This window comes from Aquarana catesbeiana, linkage group LG09 (assembly GCF_042186555.1).
Source record: "Aquarana catesbeiana isolate 2022-GZ linkage group LG09, ASM4218655v1, whole genome shotgun sequence".
NCBI classification, from domain to species: Eukaryota; Metazoa; Chordata; class Amphibia; order Anura; family Ranidae; genus Aquarana; species Aquarana catesbeiana.
Genome location: NC_133332.1, coordinates 226,909,749 through 226,930,765, shown reverse-complemented (window position 1 = coordinate 226,930,765; position 21,017 = coordinate 226,909,749). Strand labels below are relative to the sequence as shown.

Genomic DNA, 21,017 nt, shown 5'->3' with positions numbered 1-21,017 from the left:
TCCAAATAGCACGCCCGAGCTCATCTCTTTACCACACATAGCCACAAAGGCAAGAGAATTCTTGTTGGGCAGTGTATTAGTGCTCGGATGAACACACTAATGCCGTGTACACACGATCGGATTTTCCGACAACAAATATTCGATGGGAGCTTGTTGTCGGAAATTCTGACCCTGTGTAGGCTCCAGCGGACATTTTCCATCGGAATTTCCGACAAACAAAATTTGAGATCTGGATCTCAAATTTTCCGTCAACAAAAATTCGTTGTCGTAAATTCCGACGCACAAAATTCCACGCATGCTCAGAATCAAGCAGAAGAGCCGCACTGGCTATTGAACTTTTTTTTCTCGGCTCGTCGTACGTGTTGTACGTCACCGCGTTCTTGGCGATCGGAATTTCCGACAGGATTTCTGTGACTGTGTGTATGCAAGACAAGTTTGAGCCAACATCCGTCGGAAAAAAAAACATGGATTTTGTTGTCGGCAAATCGGATCGTGTGTACGGGGCATTAGACCGAATTTTAATGGTTTCAAGAAGGTCAGGCAAAATGATCGGACCTCACGCATGTTCACTTCATCAAATCTGGCTCTCTTTGAAAAAAGTTTGTACACCCTTGGTATATGGTAGAGCATATGGTTTGATACACTAGAAAGAATTGATTATTATTTAGGTGGCTTATTTTATATACAGTATACATATTTTGTTGCATGATTTTTTTCACTTAAAATGGCAGTTGCTTAGGGTTAGGTTGTAGCAAGAGAAACAAATAATAACAAATAATGCTAAATGTTTTTATAAATAGACCCTAATCAGTAAGTGGTTATACTTTGTTTTTAAGGCCACAAAAAAAGTACCATAAAGCCAATCAAATCCTCTTTTTTTCTTGCATTTATTACCCTGTAACACAGGTCTCTAAAGAAAATACAACAGAAGAACTGTACTTGTAAACAGACTGTAAACAGACACACTCATAAAGGAGCCTCCTTGGTCCCTGCAGGGAGATCACTGAGTCGCCATCATCCAGCAAAATGACAAAAGAGGACAAGATTTCTGATCCCTCATTGGTATGGTCCTGACTCACTCATTAGGCAGCTCCTGTAATTCCCGCAGACCCTAGAAATATTTAGGAAATCTTTCATGAGTTAAAAGTCTTACAATTGTTTCCTGTAAGACATACATACATGTGCACTCTGTGTGCAGGTTATTATAATCAGGAGGTTAATGCTGACCACACATGTAGAGCCTCATTCACATACACACAGACCTGAGACATTTGTTTATGCATGTGGCTCCGCCTGGGGCTGTTTGCAGGCAAAATGTGTTAATGAATGGACATGCTGTGGCTGCACCGACTCCTGCGCACAGCTGATTTTGACAAGTGTGCAGGGAGTGTATAACTGCTAAATTGGCAGTGCGCAGGAGTCCGTGCAGCGGCTGAATGCCCATTCATTAACACAGGCTGAGTGCGCACAGCTCCAGGCGGCTCCACATGCATAAACAAATGCCTCAATTGTGTTGTACGGGCCTGTGTGATTGAGGCCTAACAGTAAAACAAATAGTCTCATAGGGAATGTGTCAGGGTGCTTTTCTTTGCTTCAACGGGTTTTGCATGTGGTAATGCAAACCCCACTTACAGCAGCTCAAATGCAGGTCAGAAGGAGGTTACCTGCAGGTCAAATGCACCTGTCAATGAATTCTGAATGATCTCAAAAGCACCTCAATATGATGTCAAACTAATGTCATCAACACAAGTCCAAAGTCCACTGACACAGGCCCTAAAGCCTTGTACACACGGTAAGATTGTTGGCAGGGGATTGCTGTTGACAGACTGTTGTCCTAAAATCTGACCGTTAGTACGCTCCTTTAGACAATTGTTTTCCAATTTTCGGCCAACAAATGTTGGATGACAGGCTAGTAAATTTTCGGCGGACAACGGTTTGACGTCAGATTTTCATATGGACAGTACACAAATCCGTCACACAAAAGTCGAAAGTACAAACACGCATGCTCGGAATCAATGCTCACCAAACACGAAATTAGCAGAAGGGGCCCAAAGGGTGGCGCTCAAGAGCTGAAATTTCTTGTAGTACGTCACTACCATCGTGTTTGTTGCATGAAAATTGTGTACTGTTATGCCCCGCCGTACACATGGTCGGACTTTGTTCGGACATTCCAACAACAAAATCCTAGGATTTTTTCCGACGGATGTTGGCTCAAACTTGTCTTGCATACACACGGTCACACAAAGTTGTCGGAAAATCCGATCGTTCTGAACGCGGTGACGTAAAACACGTACGTCGGGACTATAAACGGGGCAGTAGCCAATAGCTTTCATCTCTTTATTTATTCTGAGCATGCGTGGCACTTTGCCCGTCGGATTTGTGTACACATGATCGGAAATTCCGACAACGGATTTTGTTGTCGGAAAATTTTATAGCCTGCTCTCAAACTTTGTGTGTCGTAAAATCCAATGGAAAATGTGTGATGGAGCCCACACACGGTCAGAATTTCCCACAACAAGGTCCTATCACACATTTTCCGTCGGAAAATCCAACCGTGTGTACGGGGCATTAGTATGCAAGAAGAGATCCTGGCACACGCCAAAATCAGACGCTCGGTTGGCCAACAATCGTAGCGTGTGTACGAGGCTTTAGACAATTATTACTGAAACGTGCCCCCCATTTAAAGACTTCCCCCAATTTCTGTTCTGGTGACAACTGTAAAATTCTGGGTCTTCCATCACTTTCCATCCTGGAGACAACATTTACTAAGATGGATAAAGAAAGTAATTCTCCACAGTGGGAGCACAGACAGCAATATAGGGCTGACAGAAGTTCTAACCATTGTCAAAACTCCAAATAAAAAGATACTTTAATGCTTTTACCTGGAGGAACCTGGGTAAGTATTTTAACCCATTCTCACCCAGGCCAATTCTGACATTTCTCTCCTACATGTAAAAATCTGTATTTTTTTGCCAGTAAATTACTTACAACCCCCATACATTATATATATATTTTTAACAGAGACCCTAGAGAATAAAATGACGAGTGCTACAATTTTTTATGTCACGTGGTATTTGCATATCGGTTTTTAAAATGCTTTTTTTTGGGCAAAAATACACTTTCATGAATTTTATTGGCATTTTGTTAAATGTCTGATCAGCTTCTTTCCTGGCCGCTTATGGCCAGGTAAAAAAAGACTTGAAACTGGAAGTGATTAAATCCTCGTCGCGTGCAATTCCTAGGATCACAGAGAGGGAGGAACAACGTCAGTTTGTATCACTCTCGGGCTTTGCGATTGGACAGCAGAGCCCAGGAAAGGCAGCAGCGGGGGGGGGGATGACGACGACCCCCTTCCGCCACACGCAGAGGTGATCGAGTGGCTGTTCAGGCACCCAAATCACTTTTAGTAAAGAGGGAATCGCCAGCTGAAAATTTTAATACCGGGATAATGCCTGCAGGCATCATCCCGGTATAACCACTTCAACCCGAGGATATCATATGTTGTCATACGGGAAGTGGTTAGATGTATTGATTCCAGAGTGAAAATACACACTGTACACTATATTGATTTAAGTTAAAGCCCAATTGAGTTAGAAAAGCCTGTGCTTGCAAAACGTAGGAGAGTAGGACCTGCTACTCAAAGGGCAGAGAGCCAGGTTTTCGGTGGTCTGAAACCCTCCCAACAAACTGTGCAGAGGAACGTGTCGAATGGCTGTGTTGTGTGTGAGAACAGCGGTCCAACTCTCCCATGTGCTGCCAGCACAGGGTGTCAATACTTAACTAAAAAAACAAAAAAAAAACAAAAAGAGCAGCATACAGAATGTGCTGTTGCATATGCTGCTTGAATATATTCCAATTATAAATAAAAAGCGTTCCAATTTGCTTTTATCCTTTAGGCTGGGTTCACACCTCTGACATATGCGGCTCGCAGCAGGGGTCTGGTGCGTCCCTATTCTCCTTTTCAGGGACGAATCACGGTCGAATTTTTGGCTGAATTCAGCCCTGAAACTGAGCCAAAGACGCACAGCCGCAACAAAGATATGTGAACCGGCTCCATCGAGAGCCGGTCACAATCTCCTGTCATGCGAATTGGATGTGGAGGGAACCCGCATCCAATTCGCATAGGTGTGAACCTGGCCTCAAAGTTCATTGTATATTTGACTAATTTCTTTCATATAGATATTGTGAAGTCTAAGCTTATTGGAACAGATTTCTATCTTCCTCATGTGTCTTGTTTCTTTACTTACAGAATCTGTAATCTGCACACATTATCTGACACACTATGGGGTTGATTTACCAAAGGCTATTAGACTGTGCACTTTGCAAGTACAGTTGTTCCAGAGCTTAGTAACTGAGGTAGAGCTTCACTTTAAAAAGAGTACCCAATCATATGCAAGGAAATTTTTTTTTAAAAAACAGCATTTTTGCTTGCATATGATTGGATGATGGAAATGAGTAAATCTTCTGCTCCTTTACTAGGCTCTGGAGCAACTGCTCTTGCAGAGCGCAACAGCACTTTGCAAAGTGCACAGTCTACTTGCCTTTAGTAAATCAACACCATTGCTAGACAGAATAATAAGTACACAGCTGTGGGTGATTATTTCTTACCTCCAGGACTAGTCGGATGTGGGCTTTAATATTTGTAGCATCCTTGGTCAGATTTTCACTAATTCTGGAAAATAAAGTCATAATTAAAAAGTACAAAGTTACAGAGCACATCGTTTTGCATAAAGAGTCCTGTCACAGATTTTCTTACTGAGTCAACATTTTGTTCTTCTTTTCGATAAATTTTAGCGCTTCATCCAGCGTCAGTTCAGCATAAAATCCAAAACCCAAAGCCAGGAATATCTTCGATGAGTCAGGACTGGCAAGAAATAAAGAAAAAAAAAAAAACGGAATAAATTTGTACATTTAAAACTAAACTTCAGGCAAACAGTGAAATCCATGGAAGAAATCCATGTATGGGAAGTGTTTACCTCCCAAAGAATTTGTATTTTTATTCATGCAGTCCTAAAATTTATACAGCTCAGCCAGGCTGATGCCCTGACTTTTCCCAGCTTTAGGTAAAGAGTAACTCCACTTTTGTTGAGAAAAAAACATTCCCCTCTGGGTGATCTATGTATATTGCAGGGATTTTAACTAGCTTTGTTGCAGATTCCTACCTTTTGTTATTCTGAAAAAAGAGTTGTCTGTTTGTCTGTGTCCATGTGTCTGTATGTGACAGTTTTATAATTATCAATCAGCTGCTGCACTTGCAAGGTTCTAATGAGGAAAAATGTTAGGGTCTGCGACCCCTTGAGACATGATTTACTTTTGGGAGCATCACACCAAAAATTACATTTTTCTTGCAGGGGATGCCCAAAATCTGACTTGTAGCTTAGTGCAGACTTCTGGGAAAATCTGTGAGCCAATCACACATGCAGGAAATTAGATTTCTGGGGTGTTCTGTACACCATTTTTGTACAGGACTCCTCCAGGTTGAAAAGGAATGGTCATTTTTTAAAAAACATTCAAATACAATATGACTTGTGTTGCAGTTGTTTACACCATATTTTTTTTTGCTATTTTTTTTCCCTACAAAAGCTACCCTTTAACCAGTTAAGGACCGAGCCTCTTTTTGAGATTTGTTGTTTACAAGTTAAAATAATTTTTGTTTGCTAGAAAATTACTTTTATATTGTTTTTATATTGTTTTTTTTCTAACACCCTAGAGAATTTTTTGGAAAAAAAAAAAATACACTTTTTTTGAATAAAAAATAAGACAACAGTAAAGTTAGCCCAATTTTTTTTTTTTACGCCGAGTAAACTGATACCCATCATGTCTCGCTTCAAAATTGCGCCCGCTCCTGGAATGGTGACAAACTTTTACCCTTAAAAATCTGCATAGAAGACATTTAAAAATTTCTACAGGTTACCAGTTTTGGGTTAGAGAGGAGGTCTAGGGCTAGAATTATTGCTCTCGCTCTACCGATCGCGGCGATACCTCACATGTGTGGTTTGAACCCGCATATGAAAAAGGTGTTTTCATGTATGCGTTCGCTTCTGCTTCTTATTTATTTTGTTTTTTATTTTGACACTGTCCTTTTAAAAAAAAAATGTGGGCAACTTTTTTCTTATTACAAGGAATGTAAACATCTGAAGATGGGTTGTGTAAAGCTGGCCGAAGATGGGTCATTTATTCATTTGGTTATGGGGCTGAACACAAACGAGGTAGATAGAGGTATCCCCCCACTAGGACATAGCATTCTCACAGCTTCACCCACTGCTGAAGATGCTGATTGATAAAAGTTTTCCAGCATGTCCCCTTAACAGAGCCCATCTAATGATCGACTTCTGCTGAGAAGGGATGGCCACACACTGCTGAGTTGGATGAATTTTGATCAGTGTATTTCAATGGTGTATTTAGCTGGTTGCTTGGAGTTCAGCTTTAAAACCCATGTGTGTTTTCCAGTCTGTTAGAATGTATTTCCTATGCTGGGTTTGTCACGTAAAATGAAATCAGAGAACACAGCTTGGCTCCCAGCGTGCAATCCAATATCCCACAATACATTTGTCACACACAGCACAAAGCATTTACTTGAGCTGTGACGTGTTCCTATAGAGTTTAGGATAAAATGATGTGTTGGCCCAGAGGTAGGTCTGGACACGACCAAAAAAAAAAAAAAAAAAAAAGCTACAAAAACCAATGTAGCTACACACACTAAAACACAATGGGGGAGATTTCCTAAAACTGGTGCACACAGAGTCTTGTGCAGCTGTGAATAGTAACCAATCAGCTTCTAATTTCAGCTTGTTCAATTAGGCTTTGATAATAAAACCTGTGCGCTGATTGGTTACCATGCACAACTGCACCAGATTCTGTGTGCTCCAGTTTTAGGAAATCTTCCCCAATGTTTTATGATTATAGATTTTGCAGATGCTTTACATTTCTGCAAAGTATGGAGTATAGTGCATCCGGAAAGTATTCACAGCGCTTCACTTTTTTCACCTTTTGTTATGTTACAGCTTTATTCCAAAATTGATTAAATTCATTATTTTCCTCAAAATTCTACAAACATACCCTATAATGACAACGTGAAAGAAGTTTTTTTGAAATCTTTGCAAATTTATTAAAAATAAATACAAAATCACATGTACATAAGTATTCACAGCCATTGTTCAGTACTTTGTTGAAGCTCCTTTGGCACCAATTACAGCCTCAAGTCTTTGAGTATGATGCTACAAGCTTGGCACACCTATTTTTGGTTTAGTTTCTCCCATTTTTTTTTTGCAGGACCTCTCGAGCTCCATCAGGTTAGATGGGGAGTGTCGGTGCACAGCCATTTTCAGATATATCCTGAGATGTTCAATCGGGTCCAAGTCTGGCTGGGCCACTCAAAGACATTCACAGAGTTGTCCCATAGCCACTCCTTTGTTATCTTGGCTCTGTGCTTAGGGTCATTGTCCTGTTGGAAGATGAACCTTCGCCCTAGTCTGAGGTCCAGAGCAGTCTGGAGCAGGTTTTCATCAAGGGTGTCTCTGTACATTGCTGCATTCATCTTTCCCTCGATCCTGAGTAGTCTCCCAGTTCCTGCCACTGAAAAACATCTCCACAGCATGATGCTGCCACCACCATGCTTCACTGTGGAGATGGTATTGGCAAGGTGATGATCGGTGCCTGGTTTCCTCCAGACATGACACTTGCCATTCAGGCCAAAGAGTTCAATCTTTGTTTCATCAGACAAGAGAATTTTGTTTCTCATGGTCTGAAAATGTCCTTCAGGTGCCTTTTGGCAAACTCCAGGCAGGCTGTCATGTGCCTTTTTCTGAGGAGTGACTTCCATCTGGCCACTCTACCATACAGGCTTGATTGGTGGAGTGCTGCAGAGATGGTTGTTCTTATGGAAGTTTCTCCTCTCTCCACAGAGAAATGCTGGCGCTCTGCCAGAATGACCATCGGGTTCTTGGTCACCTACTTGACTAAGGCCCTTCTCCCCCGACCGCTCAGTTTGGCAGGGCAGCCCGCTCTAGGAAGAGTCCTGGTGGTTCCAAACTTCTTCCATTTACGGATGATGGAGGCCATTGTGCTCATTGGGACCTTCAATGCTGCAGAAGTTTTTCTGTATCCTTCCCCAGATCTGTTTCTGCGATACTTGTCGGTTATTCCTTCTTCTTTCTTTCATCTCCCTCTGATTTCTGGTCTTGGACCCCTGTGGAGCCGTGACGGATGGCATTGCTTCCTACTGGATGCTGAGAATGTTCATGGAAATTTTCATATGAACTTGAGTGGTCAGTATATTTTGTATATACACACTAAAAATGGATAAGTGTTGTAATTACTGTAGATGATTTATGTATTGTAAACTACATACTCTCTGCTGTTTTTGATGTGAATGCCTGATACATGTTCTTGTCCATTTACTCCTGTTCTGCTTCTGTTAACCTTTTAGATGAAATAATCTTCCTGACCAATTGTCGTTACCCTTGAAGAAGAGGTCAACCCCTTGCTTACCTCGAAACGTCGGGTCTTATGATTATTGGTGTTCAATCAACCTGTATCATTACAATTGGTCATTGTCTCATATACTGGTTTTTCCTCACTTACATGCATCCATTTTAATTTATGTATCATTGTTAGGTCATGCTAATCATTTTTATACAGATTCTTTAATAAATATCAATAATTTTTTAAAAATTCTTACTACTTTTGTACCGTCATTAGAGGTGACCCTGTATTAAAAGTCCCGTCAGAGGAGTTGCACTCCTGTGGAGTGTGTTTTGGTTCTGTAGAATAATTGGGATGGGGGCTCACCTCTAAAATACTATAACGCTTATTGGGACAACACCTCCTTTGTTCTTCCCCAGATCAGTGCCTCAAAACAATCATGTCTCGGAGGTCTACAGACAATCCCTTGGACTTCATAGCTTGGTTTGTGCTCTGACATGCACTGTTAACTGTGGTACTATATAGACAGGTGTATGCCTTTCCAAATCATGTCCAATCAACTGAATTTACCACAGGTGGACACCAATCAAGCTGTAGAAACATCTCAAGGATGATCAGTGGAAACAGGATGCACCTGAGTTTAATTTTGAGTGTCATGGCAAAAGTATATGTGATTTTTTTGTTTTTTAATTTAATAAATTTGCAAGGATTTCAAACTTCTTTCACGTTGTCATTATGGGGTATTGTATGTAGAATTTTGAGGAAAATAATGAATTTAACCCATTTTGGAATAAGGCTGTAACATAAAAAAATGTGGAAAAAGTGAATATTTTCCGGATGCACTGTATGTAGGAGCCCCCAAAGGATCATCTGGTCCCCTGGAGAACCTTGGGGACCTGCCTGAGTAACTTTGCTAGAAGCGACAAGTACTCAGTAGAGAAATAATGACTTTTAACCAGCTTATTATTAACCGAAATGCTATGGCAACACAGATGCCTTCCCATCACTCTACACATCCCATACACAAGTCCTTTACATTCACAATAGTAAAGAATACCTACACTTCCGCATTCACATAGAAGTTACAGCCCAAATCGACCTGTGTTTTTAAAGGTCCAGAGTCTAATTCCTGTGATGAGAGAAATAGTTAAAAGTCAATTACTACATTAGAAATGATCACAAATCTAATGATTTGGTATTTCAATGTTTGGTACATGCTGGAGTCAATTCGTGTGAAGTTAGGTTTCTTACACTAGGTCTACTTTAAAGAGGAACTTTTCCCGGGGATACTGTTATCCTCCGGTCATCCTTCAGCACCGCCATCTTTCATTATCTGGTACCTGTGAAGCACTTGGGCCATTTCCCAATATGTGCGAATACACCATACCAAGACCTAGCAGAGAGCCCTTTTGATGCCTGTGGTTTGTTTGCACGTCTGCAGAAATGCCCCGTGTGTGCAAATGTGCCACAGGTCTCTGCCATATCCGAAAAACACGGGTGGTCCACCAGCGCACACTTCTTTTAGGACAGAGGGGAGAGGAACGAGGAAAGCTAAAGGTATTTTCATGGATGGAGTTCCGCTTTATGGGGAAACTTTACTGGTTTGGCGTCAATTTTACTTATTTTACCACTTTTTAGAGCATTATAACCTAGCTTAAGAGTCCTTTCACACGAGCCCCCCATAACGTCGGCGATAAAACGCCGCTATTTTAGCGGCGTTTTACCGTCGGATTAGCGGCGCATTTCGGCCGCTAGCGGGGCGCTTTTACCCCCGCTAGCGGCCGAGAAAGGGTTAAAACCGTCCGCAATGCGCCGCAATAGCTGCGTTTTGCCAGCGGTATCCCAGCGCTGCTCCATTGATATCAATGGGGAGCAGCGGTGGAGGAGCGGTAAGCACACCGCTCCAAAGAAGCTGCTGACAGGACTTTTCCTGACGTCCTGCCAGCGCAGCGCTCCGGTGTGAAAGCCTTCGGGCTTTCACACTGGAGACAATGCTGCAGCTGTTTGAGGGCGGATTGCAGGCGCTATTTTTAACGCTATAGCGCTTGCAAAACACCCTCGGTGTGAAAGGGGTCAAAGAGACAGCACAGCAGACACTGAGGTTTGCTCTGTGTGATTGAAACCACAGACAGAGGGGTATAGAGAGAGGGGGTAGAGGCACTGGTCTGAATTATTAACTCCTGAGTGTAAAAGCCCCACTTGCTGGCTGGAAAGAACATAACATTAATAGGCAATTTTTAATATTAACCTTAAGGCGGAATTAAAGTAAACTTTTTTTAAAACCCACTGACCTGCACAATTTTATGGCAGAAGGGAGCTTATTGGTCTCTTCTATCATAAATGCTTCTACTGGCCTGTCAGCCATAATATACACTGAGCTGGGCAGGCACAGCTCAGAGTACATTCACGGCACTGCTCTGTGACTCCAGTGCGCACGCACAGGAGTGATGTCATCGCCGCCTGCCATTAAAGCAGCTGAACAGAGCGAGCCCGGAAAAAAGACTGGGAAAGGACAGAAGTGCTGGAGTGCTAACAGCACAGTGCTGGAGGATGATAGAGAAGTCTACCATATTAGCACCTTATGGCATAAATCTTCCGGGGACCTATTAAAAAGAAAATATTTATAAATACTGTATAGTGCATTTTAATTCCACTTTAAAAAATATATATGTATTAAAATTTTAAATTTTTTTAACCCTAACCTTAATAAATAAAAAATAAACCACTGTAAAGTGTGAGCCCGTGCTTTGCCCATTCAAAGTTGTAGCTTATACAGGGCAATGGACTCCTGTGTGAAAGCACTGATTGGCTCAGCAGTGTCACACGGAGTGGGTCACTTGCTCCTATATACCCAAAAGTACCAGGTACACTATATTACCAAAAGTATTGGGACGCTTGCCTTTACATGCACATGAACTTTAATGGAATCCCAGTCTTAGTCTGTAAGGTTCAATATTGAGTTGGCCCACCCTTTACAGCTATAACAACTTCAACTCTTCTGGGAAGGCTGTCCACAAGGTTTAGGAGTGTGTCTATGGGAATGTTTGACTATTCTTCCAGAAATGCATTTGTGAGGTCAGGCACTGATGTTGGATGAGAAGGCCTGGCTCATAGTCTCTGCTCTAATTCATCCCAAAGGTGTTCTATCGGGTTGAGGTCAGGACTCTGTGCAGGCCAGTCAAGTTCCTCCGCCCCTTCCTGTTCCAAGATGACTATGTACCAGTGCACAAAGCAAGGTCCATAAAGACATGGATGAGTGAGTTTGGGGTGGAGGAACTTGACTGTCCTGCACAGAGTCCTGACCTCAACCCCATAGAACTCCTTTGGGATAAATTAGAGCCAAGACTGCGAGCCAGGCCTTCTCATTCAATATCAGTGCCTGACCTCACAAATGCGCTTCTGACAGAATGGTCAAACATTTCCATAGACACACTCCAGAAGAGTTGAAGCTGTTATAGCTGCAGAGGGTGCGCCAACTCAATATTGAACCCTACGGACTAAGACTGGGATGCCATTAAAGTTAATGTGTATGTAAAGGCAGGCGTCCCAATATTTTTGGTAATACAGTGTATTTCCTACATTCTAGGTGCTCTATGGAGCTGCGGGGGTGTCAAGGAAAGGTGAGTATATGCTTTGAACAGGGAATATACCTATCCTGTTGCTTTGTCCTGAATGGGTAAAACAGGGGTTCGCTTTTGGCACCCTTATAACTAAATAGACAGAAGGCACCGCAGCACTGATTGGCCCAGTGATGTCACATGAACGTGGTACCGGCATGTTACCTGCAACCTCTCAATGACGTTCTTCAGCTGCAAATACTGGCTGATCTTCTCATAGACGCTGTCCCGGTTCTCCAACACTCTCCTGTGATGAAAATAATTCCATCATAATTAACAGCAGCAATGAAAACTCCCAAACATTTACATACAGCCATTGCAGACAGTTTATAAGCAGAATCCCCTCAAGGGAGGAATGTGATGGAGTATATAAAGGATAGTGTTATCATCTTCTGGTTCACCCTGAAGAGCCAGATGATCAATAAGGTCCTCGCTTGTTGTGATTACTGGGTCTTGCTAGGTGTCAGCAGGATATAAAGTTCCTGCTCTTGTCTTTAGTACTATGTCAAGCCAGGCAAATCCACTGCTGGAGCACCGAGAAAAACCTAGTAAGGGGGAATATGTGACACCATGTCCCCCCGCCTTCCACAATTCAGCACTCGATCCCTGATCAATCAATCACCAGTTACGTGGATATGAGAGGGGGCTAGCCATGACTATTGATCAGTTTCTCACATACCCAAGCATGTGTGTTATTATAACAGCCAGGGAACTAGCATTTTCATACAGCAAGGGCAGGCCTTATATTGTTCTCATGACAGCTTCACTTTAAAGAGGACCAGTCTCACAAACATGCTTTTGTAAGGATCTGAATCTCTGTTCTTACTTTGTTACAAAAGTAACAAATGGCTGGGCTGGCTGTGTGTGCTGTTATTTACTTGTATTCTCTCCCTGTCAGGGCACAAATGTCAGTCCAGTGTCAGGTTCTATGGCCCCTGTAGAGGATGATCTGTCTCCTGCCACCTGACCACCGGGCTGATAACAAACACTCTGTGCTGGCTGCCGGGGAACGGCATACTTTTTGTTTCATGTAATTCTTACAGCACCTTTGTTACTTGTAAATGTTATGAGTGTCTTTTCATCAGCCCTGACCTCAGGCAGGTATTAGGATAGTAAGTCATATAGGTCCTCATAAAGACATAGGTGTTGGAAAATCTTCAGCTGGCCATACATATTGCAATATGATTGTACCAATCTCTTTTCAAACTGCCAATACCTATGGCAGGTCAAATAACTACCATCAATTAGGTAGGTCCTCACATTACCCTGCTAAGGGTAAGTCTTAGTCTGGGTATATATGTCACAATTTGATTGTACAATCGCCTTAATATTTACCATTCCTGTGTAATGTGAAGGCCTAACGCTTTATTCAGTCTTACCAATGGGTCAGGCCTTTGCATCACATACATTACAAACTGACTGTACAATTTTCTTTAGATTTAATAAAACCATGAGGACCTACCTAAACAGTCCATTTAATGTATATCCTATTGGGCACTACCAGTACTTTCACTACAGTTACGCTACATAGTTGTTGGCGGATCTAAAGGAAATTGTAGCGTCACACTGTAACATGTGGTGAGCTTTAAAGGCATTATAAACATGTGTGGCCATCTTAAAGCAGACTGTACAATCACATTGTATTGTGTATGTTCAGCTTACAGCGTACAATTCGACTTTGTAGAGAAAAAAAAATATTGTAAAGCTATGTCATAATATGCTAGTATGCATCGCATACTAGCACATTATGAAAGACTAATGCCCCGTACACACGATCGGACATTGATTGGACATTCCGACAACAAAATCCTAGGATTTTTTCTGACTGATGTTGGCTCAAACTTGTCTTGCATACACACGGTCACACAAAGTTGACGGAAAATCCGATCGTTCTAAACGCGGTGACCTAAAACACGTACCTTGGGACTATAAACGGGGCAGTGGCCAATAGCTTTCATCTCTTTATTTAGTCTGAGCTTGCGTGGCACTTTGTCCGTCGGATTTGTGTACACACGATCGGAATTTCTGACAACGGATTTTGTTGTCGGAAAATTTTATATCCTGCTCTCAAACTTTGTGTGTCGGAAAATCCGATGCAAAATGTGTGATGGAGCCCACACACGGTCGGAATTTCCGACAACAAGGTCCTATCACACATTTTCCGTTGGAAAATCCGACCGTGTGTACGGGGCATTACCCTAAAATGAAGGCCTCCACCAATGTGCTGTCACCACTGACAGGGCTTCCATCTTCACCCGGTCTTCCTTCTGGGTTTGCAGACTCTGACTGTCTGAACGGCCGAACCGAGTGATGTCACTCAAATGCATGCGCACAGGAGTCACTGTTTACGGCACAGACCTCTCAAGGAACGGTGCAGTATGCCGTTCCTTCAGAGCGCATTTACTGGCGATATTACCGGCTGCTGCTCCATGGGATGTCTCCTAAACGGTGCTCCATGGAATATCTCCTACACGCTGCTCCATGGAATATCTCCTACACGCTGCTCCATGGAATATCTCCTACACGCTGCTCCATGGAATATCTCCTACACGCTGCTCCATGGAATATCTCCTACACGCTGCTCCATGGAATATCTCCTACACGCTGCTCCATGGAATATCTCCTACACGCTGCTCCATGGAATATCTCCTACACGCTGCTCCATGGAATATCTCCTACAAGCTGCTCCATGGAATATCTCCTACACGGCGCTCCATGGAATATCTCCTACACGGTGCTCCATGGAATATCTCCTACACGGCGCTCCATGGAATATCTCCTACACGGCGCTCCATGAAATATCTCCTACACGCTGCTCCATGGAATATCTCCTACACGCTGCTCCATGGAATATCTCCTACACGCTGCTCCATGGAATATCTCCTACACGCTGCTCCATGGAATATCTCCTACACGCTGCTCCATGGAATATCTCCTACACGCTGCTCCATGGAATATCTCCTACACGCTGCTCCATGGAATATCTCCTACACGCTGCTCCATGGAATATCTCCTACACGGTGCTCCATGGAATATCTCCTACACGGTGCTCCATGGAATATCTCCTACACGGTGCTCCATGGAATATCTCCTACACGCTGCTCCATGGAATATATCCTACACGCTGCTCCATGGAATATCTCCTACACGCTGCTCCATGGAATATCTCCTAAACGGTGCACGTTTAGGAGATATTCATTTTACCCGCAGCTAAGCTTTATTATAAACTTACCTGTAAGTCAAAATGGCTGACAAGACTTTACTACCACTTTAACCCTTTTGTTGCAAAATATATATATATTTTTTTCATATGTAAGGCTCAGTTCACACTGGTGTGACATGGGATCCGACTTGTGAGAGCACAAGTCACAGGACATGTAAAATGATATGGCTCCCTATGAGAGCCGTCTTAACTGATCCGACACAATTCGCTCCAACTTTTGAAAAGGTTCCTGCACTACTTTGGTCCGACTTTGATACAACTTAAATGCCACAGAGTGTAAAATATCACATTAAACTTGAATCAAAAGTCGGATTTCAAAGTTGCCCTGAAAGTCGTGCGACTTTGGAGTCGGGCTAGTGTGAACCGAGCCTTAAAGTGGTTGTAAAGCCTAAACATTTTTTACCTTACTGCACCCCCTCCCCCCTTTACTTACCTGAGCCCTCATTCGATCCAGCGCCGTGCACGTCTGCAGCTCTTCTCTCCCCTCACTGGCTTTGCTGGGGCACCGGGAGCCATTGGCTCCCAGTGCTGTCAATCAAAGCCAGTGATGAGAGAGTGGGGGGGGGCGGGGCCAAGTCCCGCTGTCTGTGTTGACGCTTCCCATAGGGGAACTGGACAGAGGGGGAGGGGCCAGGTGGACCGTCAGGGTACCCGAAAAGAGGAGGTTCACGGCTGCTCTGTGCAATCCCATTGCACAGAGCAGGTAAGTATATGTTTGTTGTTAAAAAAAAAATAAAAAATGGACCTTTATGATCACTTTAATGAACATTTTAGGCCAGCCCTAAATGGTTTAATGATACTTGATATTTTTGCCCTTTGGTCATCCCTCCCCTTGCGGAGGAGGGGGTGTTGGGTCAACAGGCGGGCTCCTTCTTAAGTCTGACATTTGTACATATATACCACTGGGGATCTCTTGAATGAGAACTTGAAAGCATTTGCACTCTCGTATGTTTTTAAAGGGACAACTACTGGAATGTTAATTATACCGTCACAACATTTGTAAGTGTTTCTTTCAACACTGCACTTTAATAATATTGTATGTCACCAAACACCAATGTCAATACTATGTACTCATTAATTTATTGCTTTATTCTAGAAACATAGTTTCTTCTTGCTAAATAACCCTGAAGAAGGAGACAACTTAGTACTCTGAAACGCATCGGGTGCAAGAAGTATAGACTGTATTGTATCACATTGTATATGACGGTGTATACGTTTTAGATGTGTTAAAACATTCCATGCTCTTGTATATACTTTTTCTGTATATTTTTCTAATAAATATTTTTTGAAATGATAAAAACACTCTACTAAAATCTTTTGAAAAATTATCGTGCCTTGAAAGTCCACCACATAGGGGATTTTTCCTTTTCTTCTAATATTAAAAGTCAGCAGCTACAGTATTTGTAGTTGTTGACTTTTAATTTATTGATGGGGGGGCGGAACTCCTCTTTAAAATGATCAGCTTTGATTTATTCATATAAACCCTTTATACCCAAAGGAAAAAAACAGTTTGCTGTAACTTAATATAAAGTGTGAGCTGGGGTTTGGCTTCTGTTTGTTTAGTGTATTCGAAGTGTTACTAAACCCACAACAGTAAAATCTAGGGATGCACCGATACTATTTTTTTTTTTTTACGAGTACCGATCCTTTTTTTTTTTTTTTTTTTTAGTACTCGCCGATACCAATTACTGATACCTACCGCAGCTGTTTTGTTTACACTTCAGCTGTCAGCAATGGTACAAAGCATTGAAAAGTCATTTACAAATGAAATAAATTGATTTTGTTTTTTTCATTTTGCGCTTTTTTTAATGTGAAATGTGTAAATATATATGTGTGAAAATATTCACTAACAAAGCAAACAAAAAAAAAAAGTTTTAATTGTGTATCGTTTATAAAAAAAAAAAAAAAAAGTAGGAAAATAATAATTAAATGGAGTAGAATAGGGAGTTAATTAAGGCTGATTAGAGTAAATTAAGGGTTAACAAGGGGTTAAAAAGAGGAACATTTGTTCATCCCCACTGACAGCTCAAAGAACCAAGCCTGAAATATCGGTTTCAGGTATCGGTGCATTTGCATGAGTACCGATATTTGTGCAAATACTCGGTATCGGCACCAATACCGATACTAGTACCGGTGCAACCCTAGTAAAATCAGTGTGTATATGCAGTAAAGCATGCTGGTTATATCCACTGTGGAACCTAAGGGGTTAATCCTCTGCATTGTGTAAAAAGGCTGTTTAATCCTGTCTTCACTGATCCTCCCCTTCTTCCACTGTCCCCAATCTATCTGCTGATAGAACAGGACCTTGGGGGCACTCTGCACATGCTCAGTTTAGTGTGTATTGCTAGAAAGTTTTTTTTTTCTTGGGAGGGTGCATGTTATCAGCACAGGGCCAATTAGCACTGTCCATTCATAGTTACATAGTCTGGTTACAAAAAGGCACAAGCCCATCTAGTTGAACCAATAGAAGGAAAGACAGGGGGGGGTGGGGGTCCTGCATGTCACCAGACACTCATAGAAGTCACACAACTGCTATATAATGCTGATGAGAAAAGGTAATTAGCAGTTTATATATACTAAAACTATTGCATTTCCATGTTCTATGTACTGCAGCTATAGTGAATGCAGGTTCCTGGGTTTAGTAACACTTTAAATCTGTTAATACATTTAACAACCCCCTTGATCCCCACCCGGCTGACAATGCTGCCGTCTGCTGTACCTCTGTGCTCATTCATCCAGAGTTGTGTTGCACTAATATAGAAGGTGTGTTACTGTCCACATCACCAGGTAAAAACAGAGGGGGGAAAAAAGCCTAAGGCCTCTTTCACATGAACGACCTGTTCAGGTCCGCTGACATCCAACCCACTCCGATCTGAAAAGGTGTAACGGAGGAAAAATCTACTTTTCCATCCGCCTGCGGATCGGATCGGGTGACGACGGACTCTATGGTCCGTCCTCATCCGATCCCCCATAGAGGAGAACTCTGACTGTGCAGAGACGGACCTGTCATCTGCCTGCTCAGCTGGAAATCGACTGAGCGATCCCCGTTGAGCAGAGCGGCTCCGTACACAGAGAAAGAGCCCTAAAACATAAAAGTAATGCAGTCACCACATCTAATTATTGATAAGCTGCAATATATTACATTTCTGGTTTAATACCACCTTCAGGAGACATCAGAGGTCTATTAGAAACACCAATGTCCTCTGCACTCTGTTGAAGCTGATCAAGCACAGACTGTACTCCATTAGCTTCTTCAACAGGTAGAGGACCCGGGGTTTGATAGTTCTGAACCCAGAAGTGTTGATAGCTGAGCACTTCCGGGTTCATATTATCCAGGGGAGATCAGGGAGGGACTGCGCTCTTCCATCGCTCTCCATCCTGACACCCGCCATGGTGGTCCTGGGCACCTCGGGGGGACAGGTGTACCCGGGATACATAGATGGGGGGGAATCACCTTCCTTTACATGTAGAAGTGTCTGTTTACATGCTGATGATGCCGCCAACCTAATCATTACACAGAAAGGGTTAATGTATATCATACAATCAGACAGTAGCATGTATGGTCAGTGTAAGGAGATTGTACAATCACAGTGAGGTGTGTGTGGACAGCACCGAGATGTCAAAGACAGGTCAGAAATGTTACTTTTGAGGCTCCTGACCCCCCCCCCATTATCGCCATGTTATACATGAGACGCTGATGGACTGTAAAACACTCATCTGAACTCTATGACCGCCTACAGTACAATGTTTTTGTTTACCCCCCTAATAATTTGGAAGCTGGGATTGGGGGGGGGGGGGGTCACCAAAGAGCTGGCTGAGTCGGGTTGTTGAGCCCACTTTGTATGGCCAGCATGAGGTCAGGTGACAAGCAGAGGTCACGTGGGGGGGGGGGGAAGGGGTAAATAGGGGAGATCAGATGGTAAGGAAGGCAGGTCACGTGCTTCACACCTCAGGTCTCGCTGCAGGGTGTCAGTCACGAAGGCTTCGTATCTCAGCACCTTCTCCTCCATGACACGAACAGCCACCGGGCCACTTCCGGACGTCACGTGGGGTGCAAGGCGCCCCGGGCGGCCATGTTGGTCCCTGGCGGAAGCGCGTTCGAGGGATCGGAAGTGATAGGGAAAAGCTGCTGTCCGGTTTCCGGTGCTCGGCCGGGACAAGATGGCGACGCCTGAGTTGCTGCTGGATTCCAGCATTCGGCTGTGGGTGGTGCTGCCCATCGTGTTCATAACCTTCTACAGCGGGCTCCTCCGCCACCATGTCACCCGTCTACTACAGGGGGAGAAGAAGACCGAGCTGGAGCCGCTCAGTGACAGGTGGGGGCCCTTAGACAGCTCAGGAGCCACAGCTGTTCTCTAGTCAGCTCAGGGGGCCACATGTGGCTGAAAGGCTTTCAGAGCTTTTCTTACCATATGTGGCTCATGCAGTATGCAAACTGGGCCCCTGACTCGCTTGTGTGGCCCCTAAATATGTGTCTGAGATTCTAACTGATCAATGCCCCATGTTCTGTCAGATTAGCAAACCTGTCAGATCAGCGGAAGTGACATTCCATCAGCTAACTTACCAAAAATACTTACTGCGCATGGTTTACTGATCTGACAGAACACTGCGACAGAGTGAGGGTGTCCAAAGATGTCCGTTGGCGCCTTGTGACAAAAGAGCCCGGGAAAGGTGGCGAGACGTCCCTTCCTGTAAAAGTGATCAGGTGGCCGTAGAGCTGCTCAGATCACTTTTTCATGAAAGCCCATCACCTGCTCCAAAAAGCTGCAGCCATGATCCTGATATCACCGCTCCCATCTGAGGACAGATATGTACAGAGCAGGTAATTCTACATGGTCATACTATATGTAAGAATGTAGCCACCCTCTCTTGGTAACTCCCAAGATGAACCATGGGATTAGATTGAATAGACCACAAGTAACTTGCATGGCTTGTAATGGGGGGGGGCTCACAAGGAAGTTACAAGGAGGCAGAAAAACACAGTAAGAAACAATTTTTAATGACCAACAGATTACAGAATCATTGTTATGGTACTTGTTTCTTAAAAGTATCCTGTTCTCTTTGTATTGCTTCCTTTTTTATGAAATACCTGGTGACCCTGCCAGTCTTCCTGCCTTTTTATTTCAAACTGACCACTCTAGGCATGAAAGTACATTTCTCCCAGTGTGGTCAGTTTTCTGGCAGTGCAGGGAGAACAGCCTGCCTGTCCTTATATGAACAGACTTGCGCTGACACGCTCCCCCTCCTTGCAAATCTATTCACTGGGAAGATCAGTGTACTGTGCTTTCTCCACCCTGAGCTCTCTAAGCCCCTTATGCGGTTGAGAACAGGGATTATGCGATCACTTTATAGCCAGAAAAAAAAGAAAGTATTTATACACAAACATTTCACCTTGCATTTCTATTTTAACATGAATTGGTTGTTTTACAAGGGTTTACATATACAGGGTGCTTCATAAATAAGTATTCAGTTTCCAGCAGGGTTGCACCAATACCGGGTATTTGCCTGAGTACTTGTACTGCTTAATGCTCAGATGCTTTATCCAATACCTGGACAGTCGGGTGATCGGGCGGCAGTGGGGAGAGTTACAAGCACCGATCACCTGTATAGATTTCAATAAAGTAGCTGACAGCCGCTTCTCCTCCTCCTCCCCTCTGCGGCTTCCAGCTGCTTTATTGAATTCTATGCAGGGGATCGGTGCTTGTAACTCTCCCCACTGCCGCACCGATCACCTCGATTGTCCCTGTGTGCTC

At 43.2% G+C, this 21,017-nt stretch overlaps 1 protein-coding gene across 1 annotated transcript; it reads right to left on the bottom strand.

Annotated features, from left to right (window-relative positions):
- Nucleotides 1–851: 851 nt before the first annotated feature.
- On the bottom strand, nucleotides 852–19,499 carry UXT (ubiquitously expressed prefoldin like chaperone). Its single transcript, XM_073599876.1, has 6 exons — nucleotides 19,213–19,499; nucleotides 12,207–12,288; nucleotides 9,486–9,553; nucleotides 4,757–4,864; nucleotides 4,609–4,672; nucleotides 852–1,111 (listed from the first exon to the last, which is right to left on the bottom strand). Exons 1-6 carry the CDS (start codon nucleotides 19,491–19,493, stop codon nucleotides 1,076–1,078), a joined length of 639 nt encoding a protein of 212 aa, XP_073455977.1. The 5' UTR covers nucleotides 19,494–19,499; the 3' UTR covers nucleotides 852–1,075.
- Nucleotides 19,500–21,017: the final 1,518 nt, after the last annotated feature.